The following is a 14,628-nucleotide window of genomic DNA, read 5'->3' as shown; positions in this document are numbered from 1 at the left end:
AATAATATTATACGAAGACAACACATCATGCATATTTCAAATCAAAGGAGAATATATTAAAGGGGATAGAACAAAACATATTCTACCAAATCTTTTCTCCAATCATGATTTTGAAGAAAACGGTGACATCACTGTTTAATAAATCTATTCGAAAGATAACCTAGCAGACTTATTTACAAAATCATTATCAACCATAACCTTTGAGAAATTGGTGCACAATATTGGAATGTGGCGACTCAGAGATCTCATGTGATGTTTTCATGAGGGGAGTAAATATACTATATTCTTTTTAAGAGTATTAGATTATATGAAATATGTATTATTTTTCTTTCACTAGGATTTTTTATTAGTAAGGTTTTAACAAGGCATATTTCATATATATAACGAGGGGGAGTATTATAAATATTATGAAAATAAATGCCCATTAGATGCAGTGTTCATTAACCATGTGTCATGTCCCATTTTCAAAAGTGTTGTCAACGTGTCTCAACATTACACATTATTATTGTTCATGTAATCTATCTCTTACTTGTCAAATTGGCTATAAATACTGACATTTTGTTGGTTTTGGAAGACTAACATTGGGCAAAATCTATGGACATTGGAGAAAATAGAGATTTTAGAGAAATTTTTATTTCATATTTTGTTAATTTATTTTATTTATATATTATATTTATTTTATTTTAATATTATATTTTATTGGTATTTGGTTTTGTGCTCTTCTTCGCACCAAAAACCAAACTCTTTTTCTAAAATAAATAAAGAAATAAATAAAGGGTCGAATTAGACGGTAAAGATCCGAAAATTTCCCTTTCGTCAAAATGAAACCCTAAAAAATGAAATCCTATAAATTGAAAGCGAAGATCGACAGAAATTGTACAGACATATTCCTTCAAACCCTAATGAAGATTTCAATCTCGAAGCCGAGAGTTTTAACATCATCGACAATGTCTAAGCTGAAATTCAATCCAAGACGAGGAAGGTTTCCTTTAATTTTTTATTCTGGGGGTTGGAAATTGGAATAGAAATGTTTGCGATTAACAGGAATTCCATCGGAGTCCGAAACCTCTGATTTTCACTGGAAAGCAGCTGGAAGATGGCCGAACACTTTTGAATGTTTCCATTCAAAGAGGTTCGACTTTCATCCTTCGTTGATGTGCTCTCTCATTTTGAACCATAGGTTTTATTCTAAGGTTTTGAACGAATCTGTTTTATTTCTCTGGGTTATCGTTGTTTTAGAGTGCAACTCTTCATCTTGTAAAGGGTACAATCTCGCATCATCTTCTGTTGTTAATGTGCAGAAGAAGATATGTTTGTTCCCAATACTGATTTCCATTCGACTTTGTCAGCTGAAATTATTTACTTGCAGTTGATTTTCAATGAATGGAACATCATATTTTCATCAAACAAATTCTGTATTCTGTTGAAATGGGACTATAGTTGAACCCTATTTGCAATTAAATGCAACATAGAGCATCGAGTTCCCTACAGTGATTCCTCCTAAGCTTTTACTTGCTGTCAACTGATATATCTTTTGCAGTTGATATTTCTTGGTACATTACTGAAACTCAAGTTGTTATTACGTGTTCTTTATTCTCCTTTTCCATTATGTCCAAAGTAGTTTTCTGTAATTTAGTTGGTTTTTATGATGACATTGAATTTTGTCTGCCTGCTTTGCGGTTAATTGTTTTGCTTGTTTCTTTTGTGGGACTTTAAATTTTGTTTATCTCTTTGAGATTGGAACTTAATGGGTTTCAAACCCTATGAATTTGAGGAAGTTAAGGTGTGATCACAGCAATCGAGTTCCTTAATATATAGTTCCTTTGTAATTTAACCCTTCCCTTAAGACCAGCCAGCCTATGCAATTACTTTTTGTCATTTGTCTTATGGGATTTCTCGTTATGTTTGTTCTAGTTGTAGCTCACTTTCTAGCACTATCAATTTTTATCAATTTTTTTTTTTTTTTTGCTTCAGGTTGAAAATGGGCGCTCGTTGATGCGCTGAATTTACCTTTTGATGACTGCTCGTTGAGATCTTTGAAATCTCTGGCTTACCAAGAGGCTCGAACTTCACTGGGCCGATCTTTTCATTCTCCATGGTCTCCTGGGATTGGGAAGAAATTGAAGGTCCTTCACTCGGAATCTTCTTTCACGGCTTTCATTCCTCTTGAGGAATTTTCGATAGGGGGAGACATTTGGTCTCCTTTTTTAGGCTTAAGTTTGGGTTCCCTAACCTCCCCTTTCTCATTGGAGGTAATTAGATATATGTAGTTTTAAGTATTATTTACATACATATCTCATCAAGTACATCAACATTCGCATTTAAAGTAGTAAGTTTTGTATGTCGACTAAAAGCACAGGAATCGTCCTCATATCTACCCTAAACAAAGCACACGACCTTGACAAAACGTAATATTACAAGAATTAAGGTGTTTTTGTTGGAAAATTGTGTCTAAGTGGGTAACTTTTGTTTGTCGAACTGTCTACTACGTACAAATACACAACCTCATGCTGATGAAATAGTATGGCAATAATAATCCATTGCATAAGTTTACATCAACTTTCAAAATAGAAAGTTCAATGTACAATTTCCATTACAAAAACTTTATCCGTCACAACAATTCAAAATACTGTTCATTTAAGTTCATACATCACCCTTTTTTAGCTAATCTGAATTATACACGCCCAATTCACTAGTAGTATAGTGACGAATGGGATTAGAATTAGATTATTCAATTTTGAATTTTGAAATATAAGGACAAATTTGAAACAAATTTTGAACCTTAGAAGCCGAAAGTGTATTTTTTTTTTTTTTTGAAAAGGTCAAATAACTTACCGGCCTCATTTTTAGTTCAATGTCAATAATCTCGTTTTACTTCTTCAATTGAACTTGTGTTTTTTTTTTTCTCTTTTGGAATAAAATAAAATAGAACTACAAAATTAAGTCATTGGACACCGAACTACGAAACTACTCTGGGTAATAGATTAAATATGGAGAAAGACCAAACTGATTTTCCTCCATAGCTTTATGAGCCAAATAGTGAGCCAAGACATATTTTGACCTCAACGGGAGTGAATAAAGGAGATCTTGCGAAGACATTTCGACCTCGATGGGAGTTGATAAAGGAGATCTCCCCATAGTTTTAAAGCCAAGTACTTGAGATCTAATCCACCACAAAAATCACTTAATGTGAAATTAATTGATTGGTTACTAACCAGATTCACCACCTTCAAATAGTCAATTTTTACAACCACCTTGTCATTGACAATATCAAAGACATTAGACAACGATGTGGAGGAATCCATCCTTGGTCCATTGAGTGACGACTCCCCAATTGATGCTTTCCACTTGGAGAGCCATTCGAGCACCTCAAAATTGTCAAATGTCGATCAACAACACAAATAGAGTCAATATCGATATCAACCCAAAAAACTTGAAAAATGAGCTTGACCATGTATATTTTGGTTTTAGGCAATTGCCGAATCACGTTTTAAAAAAATTAATTTAAGCTAAAAAAGTACCTACGCTTTGACGAACCATGTTAATTTTGACCCGTTCATGATTATACTTATAATTAGTTGGAAAACAGCATAGGTAAACTTCAAAACATTGATAACTTCTAAACCCTAAACAAGTAAAACTGTTTATTATTAATATTTCATTCATATTTTTTCATTGATCACCTCTTCATATCAATATTCTTTTTTTAGAACACTCAAATCCACAAATATGTTGATGGTAGCAAAAATGATAGTTTTCTTTTTGGTTGATCATATATGTGTTTTACTAGTCAAGTATGCTCAGATTGATACCCAAGCAAGTACATAGTACATCTCTAATTCGTTCAACACATTAGGGTCTGATTTAAACATATTGGATATTTCAAGAAAATACTTTTGAGAAGTCCAAAATATTTACAAAACTAGACTATAATTTCAACTATCTAGCAATCTATGTTCAATACTTTAAAATATTTTTAAATTTATACAAATAACAGGAAAACATTAAAATAAGCACATTTTCAAATGTTATTTTATTACAAAATAATGAAATTGGATTGATTACCAAGATAAAAGTGATCTTTCAAACCATACAAAAAATTCAGTTAAGTATATTCAACCAATGGTGACAATAATTATTTTTTCCGTAAGTACATACAATCAACACATGATCCCATCCAGTTAATAGACTTATAGGCTATATGCAATGAGTCCCACACATCAATATTAATCATTAATTAATTGTAAAATGCAGCCAAAAAAAAGTATCATGCTCTATTGACTTGAATAATTTAAATCAAAACGAAAACAATCTTGATAAATACCAGAAACCAAAACATCAGACTGTCAGAATTAACAGATGAGAATATGCTATCTTCCCTAAAACTATTGAACTCAACAGTCGAGTGGTGAAAAGCACACGACGATTTTGAAGATGGCTATGAATCACAGTCTTCTTCCTCTCCTGCCACCCTTTCTTCGAGTGCTGTCGGTAGGGATCGGAGTTACATCCTCTGATGAGACAACAAATTAGGTTAATAAAACAATTTCGGATTGAAAGGGCAACTGTGGTAGAAAAGTCAACAAACTCGGAGCATACAAAAATTACTTTGCTAAAAGAACTCAGAGATACCATGTTTCTAATCACAAAAGTGATTGCATCCATTTCGTAACCACTCTCACAAACATGCTCTTGACAGAAAAAATACGAGTCCTAATAAAAATTGACTATAAGAAAACAGTTTGGAATTGTTAAATCACTTGTCATTTTCAAAATCATTCCAAAAATGATTTCAATAATTCAGAATCAATTTTAATAGTATGAAAATTGCATATAAAAGTGTAAAATTAAATATTCAATTGATTTTAAGTGATGAAACGTGTATTTCAGAGTAATTTTGAACATGACAAAAATGATATTAACCATTTCAAAATACTCCCAAATATGTACCTAGAATGCCTAATGTGTTATTTATAATGAATATGGGCAGAGCTCAAGCAAATGTTAACCATCACACAGTAGCTTCAACTTCATAAGAGAACATTTATACATCATATTACTACAACTCTATGCGCAACCAGAACAATAGCAACTGCACTTCAGTTACAATGAAATGCTAAATGGAGAAGCTTTGGTTTCTTACTGAAAATCTAGCCATTCTTGTAAATACTGAAAGTAAGAATATGTACCCATACGACCAATCCTCATTCCCGAACGTGCAAGGGCCCTAAGAGCTGATTGAGCACCAGGTCCAGGAGTTTTGGTTTTATTTCCACCAGTAGCCCGAAGCTTTATATGTAAAGCAGTGATGCCAAGTTCCTGTTAGACGCTACTAGCACTTAGAGAGATGAAAGATAATCCCATGGAAGTAAAGAGCACAAAAATGCAAGTGAATCAATACAAATGCTCAACTCTCAACATTCATAAAGCAGTTTTCACATTTAGATCAATTACATTTGAATGAAGAGAAACATAAAGCTGATTAGAGAGCAAACCTTGCATCTCTGAGAAACATCCTGTGCAGCAAGCATGGCAGCATAAGGCGACGATTCATCTCTATCAGCTTTCACCTTCATACCACCTAAACAAAGAAGAGATATATCATTGGTTCCGACAACCCAGAAGACAGAGAAGACCAAATACAGGGAAATTATCAACCGTTAGGATACGTCCTAACTAGAATTAAGATGTGGAATATATTGAAATATAAAAGATAACTACAAGATATAACAAGTGTAAAGGCACTTGGAAACTCCCCTCTTGAGTATGCTAACCTAAACTCTAGATCACTCAACAATTGCTTGTCTTCCCTCACTAACCCTCCTTCTACTTATAACAAGATACACTAACTCACTCACTATCTAATTACCCTTATGCTCCTTACTGGTATCATACTAATATCTCTAACTAAATACCTCACATCAATCAGTGGATCCACTCAAAAAATAAACCAAAAGCAATGCCAGAATCAAATCTTACAGTGACATGAAGAGATTACATACCAGTGATGCGAACAAGTGTTTCCCGACCAGACAGATCGGTCACATGCTGCAAATCAAGCATAGAACAAGCAATCAATTACACAAAAAAATCAAATAAGAACTTTAATAAAGAATCTAACGAAGATTACTCACAATGAAAGTGTCGTTAAACGAAGCAAAAATGTGAGCAACACCAAAGACATGCTCGCCTTCACGAACAGCAGGGCCAAGAGTGACAGTTTCCTCCTTAGGCTCTCTAGTCTTCCTTCTCGACTACAGATTACACATCACAAAGGGCGTAAACTTCCAATTTTGTGTTTAGAAGGCAAACTTGACGGAACATCGATTGAAATGCAGCCAAAATGAACGCCTCGATTTTGTTACACAAAACAAATTAAACAGAGGCATAAAATTCTCCGCTCTCCTTTCGTAGGCTAGTATAAACAGATAACATATCTCGAATCGATTGCTAATGACAAATTTTTTCATAAGATTTCCTACATTTTCTTTGAATCTAGTAATTATAATCCGATCGAAACTAAAATTTGCATGAACTGAATACAGGAATTGGAATGGAAAAATGATGAAATACCATGATGGTGAAGAGTAAATGGCAGGACTTCGCAAATGAAATTAGGGCTTGAGAGACTTGGCTTGAACCTTCAACCTGCTACCGCCCCACCTGGAAGATAATACTTTTATTTTATAGTTAGGGTTTTCAGAATGGGGGCGGAGGGAAAATAATTTTGATTCCCAACCCTCTAAATCTGCACAAATTATGAATTTGCCCTAAGCCCTCCCCCAAGGTAGGAATGGCAATAGGCCGGGTGGACAGGGATGCATTCCCCATTCCGTCTTCATGGTATTATTGTTACATAAGCCTCGTGGTTATTATTATTTCTAGTATAATTAAAGGTAGGAAGATTCGAACCACAAACTTCGGAGCTTCTAACATACTCGTATGTCAATTGAGCTATGTTCAGTTTGGCGTCTCATAGTTAGTTGATTAATGAAAAGATGACGTGACGAAAACATTACTTATTAATATATATATATATAAACAAACTAAATCATTTCGAATGTGAACAAAGATGATTACAAAAGATGTTTTTTTTTTTCTCGAATGAATAGTGATCGCAATAACCTTTATATAGAGAGCATATTGTACAAAAATAACAAACAGATTATACAACTGAATACCATAAAGATAAAACTAAAAATGATCAGTTGGAATAATTTTTCTTATCAATTTTTATTTTATTTTATTATTTTCCCGATCTATGCAAGTAGGAGGGTTCTTGTGTTTGCGATCTGTGTTCTTGCTAGCGAGTTTTAATCAATGAATTCGGTGGATTCAAGTCCAAAAAAATTTAATTAATCAATTTTGTTAATAATTAATAGATCCAATTTATCGGTGGTTCTTGATCTTAATTATTGATAATTGTGTGAATTAAATCCAGTTTTTAAATTAATAAGTTTGTGAATTGAATCTAAACTTTGATTGATGATTCAAGTTTAGATTAGATTGATAATATTGTCAATTTAAGTTTAAATTTGATTAATCCTATTGTGGATTCAACTTTAATTCATCATGTTGTGGATTCAAGTTTAATCGATCATGTTGTGGATTCAAGTCTAATCGATCATGTTGTGAATCTACGTTTGAGTTTGTTGATGTATATATATTTTTTATGATATTCACATGATTATTAGGGGTGGCCATTCAAACCGCAAAAACCGAATCGTTTCTAAAAATCGAACCGAACCGAACCAAAACTCAGTGAAATCGAAAAATGTGGTTCGGTCCGGTTTGAAGAAATTTTGAAACCGAATTAATTCAGTTCGGTTTGGTTTCAATTTCAAAAACAACCAAATCGTTTTTAACTAATATATTTATTTATTTATTTATATATTTAAAAAAAAGAGTAAAACTCAATTTTAAACTGAGTTGAACCGAACCAAACCATTTTTAATTAGAAAAAATATATAACATAGATATTTTAAGAATACTAAAATCGAATTTAAAACTGAACCAAACCACATATATGTGGTTCGACTTGAACCAATCAATCGATTCAGTCGGTTTCGCATATTAGAAATTTTGGTTCGATCTGGTTTGACCATCAAACTGAACCGTTTCAATGTATGCAGTTATTGAGTGAAATTTAGTAAATTCTAATTGGTGTTCTTTTTCTATTACTTTTGTACAATAATATAAGTATTATTGTGGCTTGTATTTTAGATTGAATTGACCAAATAATATGCTACCAAAGTAGCATCTGCTATCCATACTAGTTTAATTCTAAGATATAAGAAGTGCATGTTCATTAATTTATGTGGATAATTGTTGACCTAAAGGAAGATAATTATTTGGTCAAATTGTTGGTATGCATGTGGTAATGAGTATGCGACAATTATAAGGATTGCTCATGTGAAAAATAGTCAGTAAAAAAAGGCTTTTTTTTTTTTACCGAGTTTATTATCAATACTTTCATTACTACGTTGAGAGTATCATTTACCGTTGATGTTTTTACCTAGAGACTACATCAGTGTTGTGTTAGGTATCTTGTTAAAGGGGCTCACTATATATGTGAAATTATTTTGTCATATTTTAATTGTGAGTATATGCTTTATTGTTTATTGTCTTAGTTGTTTTACTTAAATATCTGGAAATCTGAGTTCAATCCCTAAGTTGAATGGATCAAACTTCAAGGTTTGGAAGGAAAGCCTAGAGATACTTCTCGGGTGTATGGATCTAGATCTTGCATTAAAGACCGATAAACCTATTTCTGCTGAGGAACAATTGAATATGACTAATAATATGAAGTGGAAACTGTTAAATCGCATGTATCTAATGACCCTTGGACACTCTATTCCGGAGTCATTTCGAGGTTCTATCACGAAGCACTTAAGTTTGTAGATCCATGTACAATATTTGAGGTTGAAGTAGAGGATGGGCAATACTTTAAGTACGTCTTCGTGGCACTTGGTCCGTGTATCAAAGGTTTTTTTAACTGCATCCGCTCAGTAATCGTTGTTGATGGGACCCATTTGCATGACAAATACAAAGGTGTGTTGTTAATAACAACATGTATCAATGACAATAATAAAAAATATCTTATCCCTTTCAGTATTGTGAATGGTGAGAACAATGCATCATGGACTTGGTTCATGACTCATTTGAAGGCTTCGATATGAGACATTCTGAATTTAGTGATTATATCAGATCATCACATCTCAATTGCAAGGGCTGTTTCAAGTATATTCCCTGATCCATTTCATGCCCTATATATATATCATATTCGAAACAATTTGATTGGAAAATTTCTAGCGGTGAAAGCTTATAGAATGTCTGAGTTTTAGATGTATTGGGCTAAGCTCCATAAATATCCTAGTGTGATGGCCTATTTTGAGGAAATTGGATTACAACAGTAAGCAAAGGTTTATCAAGTCTATTGTAAGTATGACAAGATGACGAAAAATATAGTAGAACAATGGAGTATTGAAAGATGCATAAGACCTATCAATCAAGAAGTTATTGGAACATATCCGTGAGTGACTATAAGGTTGGTTCTATGTTCGACGCACACATGCAATGGCATGCACATACATTATAACTGATTACGCAATGAGTATTCTTAAGGAATCGGAATTGATGTCGTATCATGTTTCTCCAATGGACATGCATATAATTAATGTGGACGATGGATATTTGGGGGGCTTGGTTGATCTTTGTTCACGGAAATATACTTGTATGGAGTTTAATTGCATCGAGATCCTGTGCTCCCATGCAATATCTGTAGTGACCCTGAGAAAAATTAATGTTCAAACATTATGTGCAAAATTGTTTACAGTTGAGTGTGTGCTTACTGCTTACACCGAAGCAATCTTCTCAGTTGAACATAGACAAGAATAGAGTCTAAGACCAAAATTTGAAGACTTTGAAATTTTACTACCACGAAAGGTATCAATTGTCGATCGACGTCAAACCATTAGGATACCTTCTACTGGAGAGGAGCCATGTCAAATACATAGGTGTATACGATATAGTCAGAGAGATCATAACAAAACAACGTGCAGACAAACATTAATAACACCTAACACTAGCCCATCTAGGCTCAACGATATGTAATTTGTATGCGATTGATTTGTTATAAATGGACGATCGTTTAGTTATTCATGGGCAATCGATTAGTTATTTATATACAATCGCTTAGTTATTTATGGGAAATCGCTTGGTTATTTATGGGCGATCGCTTAGTTATTATGTGCGATCGTTTACTTCGATCTATGCAATAACTTAGTTATTTCTATGCGATCACTTTATTATTTGTATGCGATTGCTTTGTTATTTGTATGCGTTATTGTAGTTATTATGTATGATCGTTTACTCAGATATATGTGATCGTTTAGTTAATTTTGGGTGATTGCTTAGTTATTTATTTGCTTAGTTAAATGTATAGTGCAATTTGAATTCTATTACCATAAATATTTATTTGCTCACACCTGGGCAACATACCGTCTTCTATACAATGCCATATTAGCTTGTGTTAAGCTAGCCCTATCAACACCACTTACACAATATTCTATAAATTTAGCAAAAAAAAAAATGCCATAATCTACAGACCTGCACTCTTGAAGGATCACCTTCGATCTCTTCACTTCCCATTGCCCGTACTTGAACCTTCTATATTGAATGTCAAATTGGACAGAAATCAACATCGAAGGTATTGCTCTGGCCACGAGCTGAACATAACCATCAACTATGTCGCTACCGATGTAGTTCGGCATGGAGTCAAATACAAAGATTGTGCACCTCTCAGATCGATGGCAAGTATAAGTCAGTGTTGTTTGATATTGATTGGCCCAAATACGAAGTCAACATCCGTCCACGTTGGCTTATATTTTTCATATTGTCCAAGCACGTAGTCAGTGAAGAAGTGAGAGTCTGTCCAAAATCTCATGTGTGCTTCATGATCCAACTAGCCTGCCACTTTGTCATCCTCCATTTCAAGACCTTTCTAACAAGATCTTAGAAGCAATTCCCTTTGGCTATATCAAAGCACCCTGGGAAAGGCAAGATGTAAATACATGATTGAGTGAGGAGTAATTTCAATAAATATGTGAAATTTCCTTACCGTGAAGGTTAAAGCAACCACCGTGAATCGGTACTTGCACAAGTCAAGTTTTGAGTGCAACTTCTAATGCACGTGCATCAATAGGAGATCTATAGTCTTGTCCAACAAAGAAAAATATAATTATAAATATTGTAAATTCTAATGATCATGTAGAATTATCTTAGAGATCGTGCATAATTTCCTGAATTAATAGAAATACTCACATCTTCAAGCACCTATGTGTTCTGCTCGAGTGTTTTGAAGAAATTCTTGGTCCTAAAGGTATATACTACCATCCGCTCCTAATTTTGGTTTTAGGATGACTTCCATTTTTTGTATGCATTCCACATAACATCTGGGACTGGGAAGCATAGGTCGTAGGAACTAACGGTCCTTATAGGGAAGTCAGGTACAGGGACCATTGGGTTGGGATTGATAACACCAATGGTCGGCTTTAATCCTACTACAGGTGGTTGAGCTTCTTGAGATTGGGGCTGAGAAGATTTTGAAGGTGAATAAGGTGGTTGAAGATTACTTGTATGAGGGTGTTGAGGATCACTAGAAAGAGAATCTCCCTTTTTCCCCCTTTTCACATCCTCAGGTGTGAACTTGGTTGGTTTTTCTTTTTCCAATGCTTGCGATCGTTTTTATCCTACATTTAAATTATAGATCAGTGACAATACAATGTTAAGATAACTGATTCATACAATAGCCTTACCTTGACTTTAGTGGCATCCTTTTGAGTTAAAGTCCTCATAAATTGGGCTGAATCCGTATCGAAATGACCCCTAAGATGGAAAGCTTGTGGGGAGTTCATGTATTTCATCAGTGGTCTGATGAACTGGCTGTTCATTGACATGTTCATGTGCACTGGTCTGAGGGAGATCTTCTCCATGTTCTTTGTGGGTATTATTACCGTCATCATTATTATCATCACGAGAAATTCCCTCATTATTGTCCCACTCATCATGATGAGTTCTTATATTATTACTATCTTGAACAAATCAAACGAAAATCCAAACAATCATTTAATAATCTTTAAGACTATTATTAGAAAATCCAAGTGATCATTTAAGACTATCTAAACGACCGTCTATATTTTCTAAACGATCATTTAAGGATATGTAAACGGTCGCTTAGAAAATATAAGCAATCGTTTAGATTATCTAAATGATCATTTAAGAATATGTAAACGATCGTTTAGAAAATGTAAGCGATCGTTTAGATTATCTAAATGATCGTCTATATTTTCTAAATGATCATTTAAGAATATGTAATCGGTAGCTTAGAAAATGTAAGCGATCGTTTAGATTATCTAAACGATCGTTTAATAATCCTAAAAAATCATCTATATTTTCTAAATAATCATGTAAGAATATGTAAACAATCATTTAGAAAATATAAGCGATCATTTAGATTAACTAAACGACTATTTGATAATCCTAAACGATTGTCTATATTTTCTAAACGATCATTTAAGAATATGTAAACGATCGCTTAGAAAATATAAGCGATTGTTTATATTATCTTAACGATTGTTTGATAATATTAAACGATCGTCTATATTTTCTAAACGATCATTTAAGATTATCTAAATGATCGTTTAGAAAATATAAGTGATCGTTTAGACATATTTTTTTAAACGATCATTTAGATTATCTAAACAATCTTATAAGACTATGTAAACGATCGTTACCATTTGAGAATGTCTAAACGACTGTACAGAAATACATACCTCATTCAGACGATGGACTATCATCTTTATTTCGTTTAGTTGTTGGCCCATCAGATGATGTTGGACAATAAATACATCTCCCATCTGACGGACCATGGCAATCAAGTTCGCCAAATCTTTGCGAACTTCTTTAATTTCCTCCCTAAGGACCTTGTAGGATTTGGAATGACGATGTCTTGAGGACTTCTGCTGCCTCTTACCTTTCAAAGAGTTAACTAAACCGGCATACGTGGTTTCGGCTCTATATGCTGCACATTTACAGGTTGATCTGCATGGGGTTCATGCTCTTCGTGCCCCCCTAGTGGACTCGTGAGTATCGATGGAGTGTTCAACCCCTTCGATCCTTCTTTGTCTAACAACATTAACCATATTAAGTCCTTCCAGTCGGTCCTCCTTGTACCTTATCTTCTTTGTGTTAGGTATAAGTCTTGACACAATAAGAGTGTACATAAACAACTAAGCAAGTAAAAATATATGAAACTATAAATAAATGAGCAAGTCAGAAGTGATCGGTTACTTACTTTTTTTTTGTTGGAAAACATTATTTCTCAATGATTGGTAAGATAGAGCACGGGAATAAGTCCATCTAAGAATTCTAAAAATTGTAACCTTGCTGACTTTGGTGGCTATGAACTTACTTGATGTAGATAAAATTTTGTAAGCCCAAACCTATGATATGGGAATTTTGTTACACGTACATAACACACATGTTCAATGCATATTAAAGTGAATTAGAAACAAAAATACATACTTAGAATGCAAGTACGAATCTCTTTATACAGTAATATGAGGCACGAAGATCATTTTTTGCTTTCTTTGAATCATATGTCTCATTCTTCCCACACATGATAGTCTTCATGCTATTCAATGTATATTTATAAAAGAGAGAAAGCCAATTGTAATATACAAAGACTTCAAGATCATCGACAATCCCAAATATATTCACATAGAATTGGGTTTTCTTGTCTTTTCCAATCATCACCATTTCGATGAATAGTGCCAATGCAACCTTGACATCAACTTCATCATTATTAAAATTGAACTTCTCGAATGTGATCTATACATACTTACAAGAACTATCCTTTTCATTTGGGTCCTTCTGTCCAATAATGAGTTCTCGCAGCCTTTCACCGCTTGTTTCGCTTTATACTATTTTCCCTGTTTGCCACAACCCAGTTATCAGGTTAAAATTGTCTTGGGAGAATGTTACCTTCTTCCCTAGAATTTTGAATGATATAAAGTCTGGCTTCGCATCCGCTACCTCTCTTAACAGAAAGTGGTGCAAAAGTTATCTATTAAAAACAAGATCTATATCCAACAGGGGACCAAAGGCAGTTTTCCTACACAATCTCATCTATTCTTTTGTCAACTTATTCTTAATCACAGAGGCACTTTTATGGATTTGACAAGAGACTGTAACAGGAAAATATTTCTAAGTAGGGATGTCCATCTTATCAATCTGATATCGTTGTACACTGCAACAATTAGTAAATAATCGCATGACAAAAATTAAATGATTGCATAACAGATATCTCAACGATCGCATAACATATATCTCAACAATCGCATAACAATTAGCTAAACGATCGCATAATAGATAGCTAAATGATTATACAATATAAACCTAAACGATCACACAATAAATATCTAAACGATCTTGTAACAAGTAGCTAAATGATCACATAACAAATAGTTAAATGATCGCATAACATATAGCTAAACGGTCGCACGATATAAACTTAAACAATCACACAATAAATATCTAAACGATCGCGTAACAGTTAGCTAAATGATC

At 33.7% G+C, this 14,628-nt stretch overlaps 1 protein-coding gene, 1 long non-coding RNA gene and 1 other non-coding gene across 3 annotated transcripts; 2 read left to right on the top strand and 1 right to left on the bottom strand.

The window, feature by feature from the left end:
- Nucleotides 1-789: 789 nt before the first annotated feature.
- On the top strand, nucleotides 790-2,353 carry LOC120091298 (uncharacterized). Its single transcript, XR_005485688.2, has 2 exons — nucleotides 790-1,132; nucleotides 1,975-2,353. It is a non-coding gene; the product is annotated as an uncharacterized LOC120091298 (long non-coding RNA).
- Nucleotides 1,296-1,394, top strand: LOC120092281 (small nucleolar RNA snoR99). The gene has a single exon (XR_005485990.1). It is a non-coding gene; the product is annotated as a small nucleolar RNA snoR99 (small nucleolar RNA).
- Nucleotides 2,354-4,249: 1,896 nt separating the features above from the next.
- On the bottom strand, nucleotides 4,250-6,829 carry LOC120090092 (small ribosomal subunit protein uS11y-like). Its single transcript, XM_039047584.2, has 6 exons — nucleotides 6,574-6,829; nucleotides 6,135-6,254; nucleotides 6,003-6,048; nucleotides 5,496-5,581; nucleotides 5,190-5,319; nucleotides 4,250-4,513 (listed from the first exon to the last, which is right to left on the bottom strand). Exons 1-6 carry the CDS (start codon nucleotides 6,574-6,576, stop codon nucleotides 4,446-4,448), a joined length of 453 nt encoding a protein of 150 aa, XP_038903512.1. The 5' UTR covers nucleotides 6,577-6,829; the 3' UTR covers nucleotides 4,250-4,445.
- Nucleotides 6,830-14,628: the final 7,799 nt, after the last annotated feature.

This window comes from Benincasa hispida, chromosome 11 (genome assembly GCF_027475165.1).
Source record: "Benincasa hispida cultivar pf3 chromosome 11, pf3_genome.v1.1, whole genome shotgun sequence".
Classification (NCBI taxonomy): domain Eukaryota; kingdom Viridiplantae; phylum Streptophyta; class Magnoliopsida; order Cucurbitales; family Cucurbitaceae; genus Benincasa; species Benincasa hispida.
The sequence above is the reverse complement of the archived record's forward strand: the minus strand, read 5'-3'. Positions and strand labels throughout refer to the sequence as shown.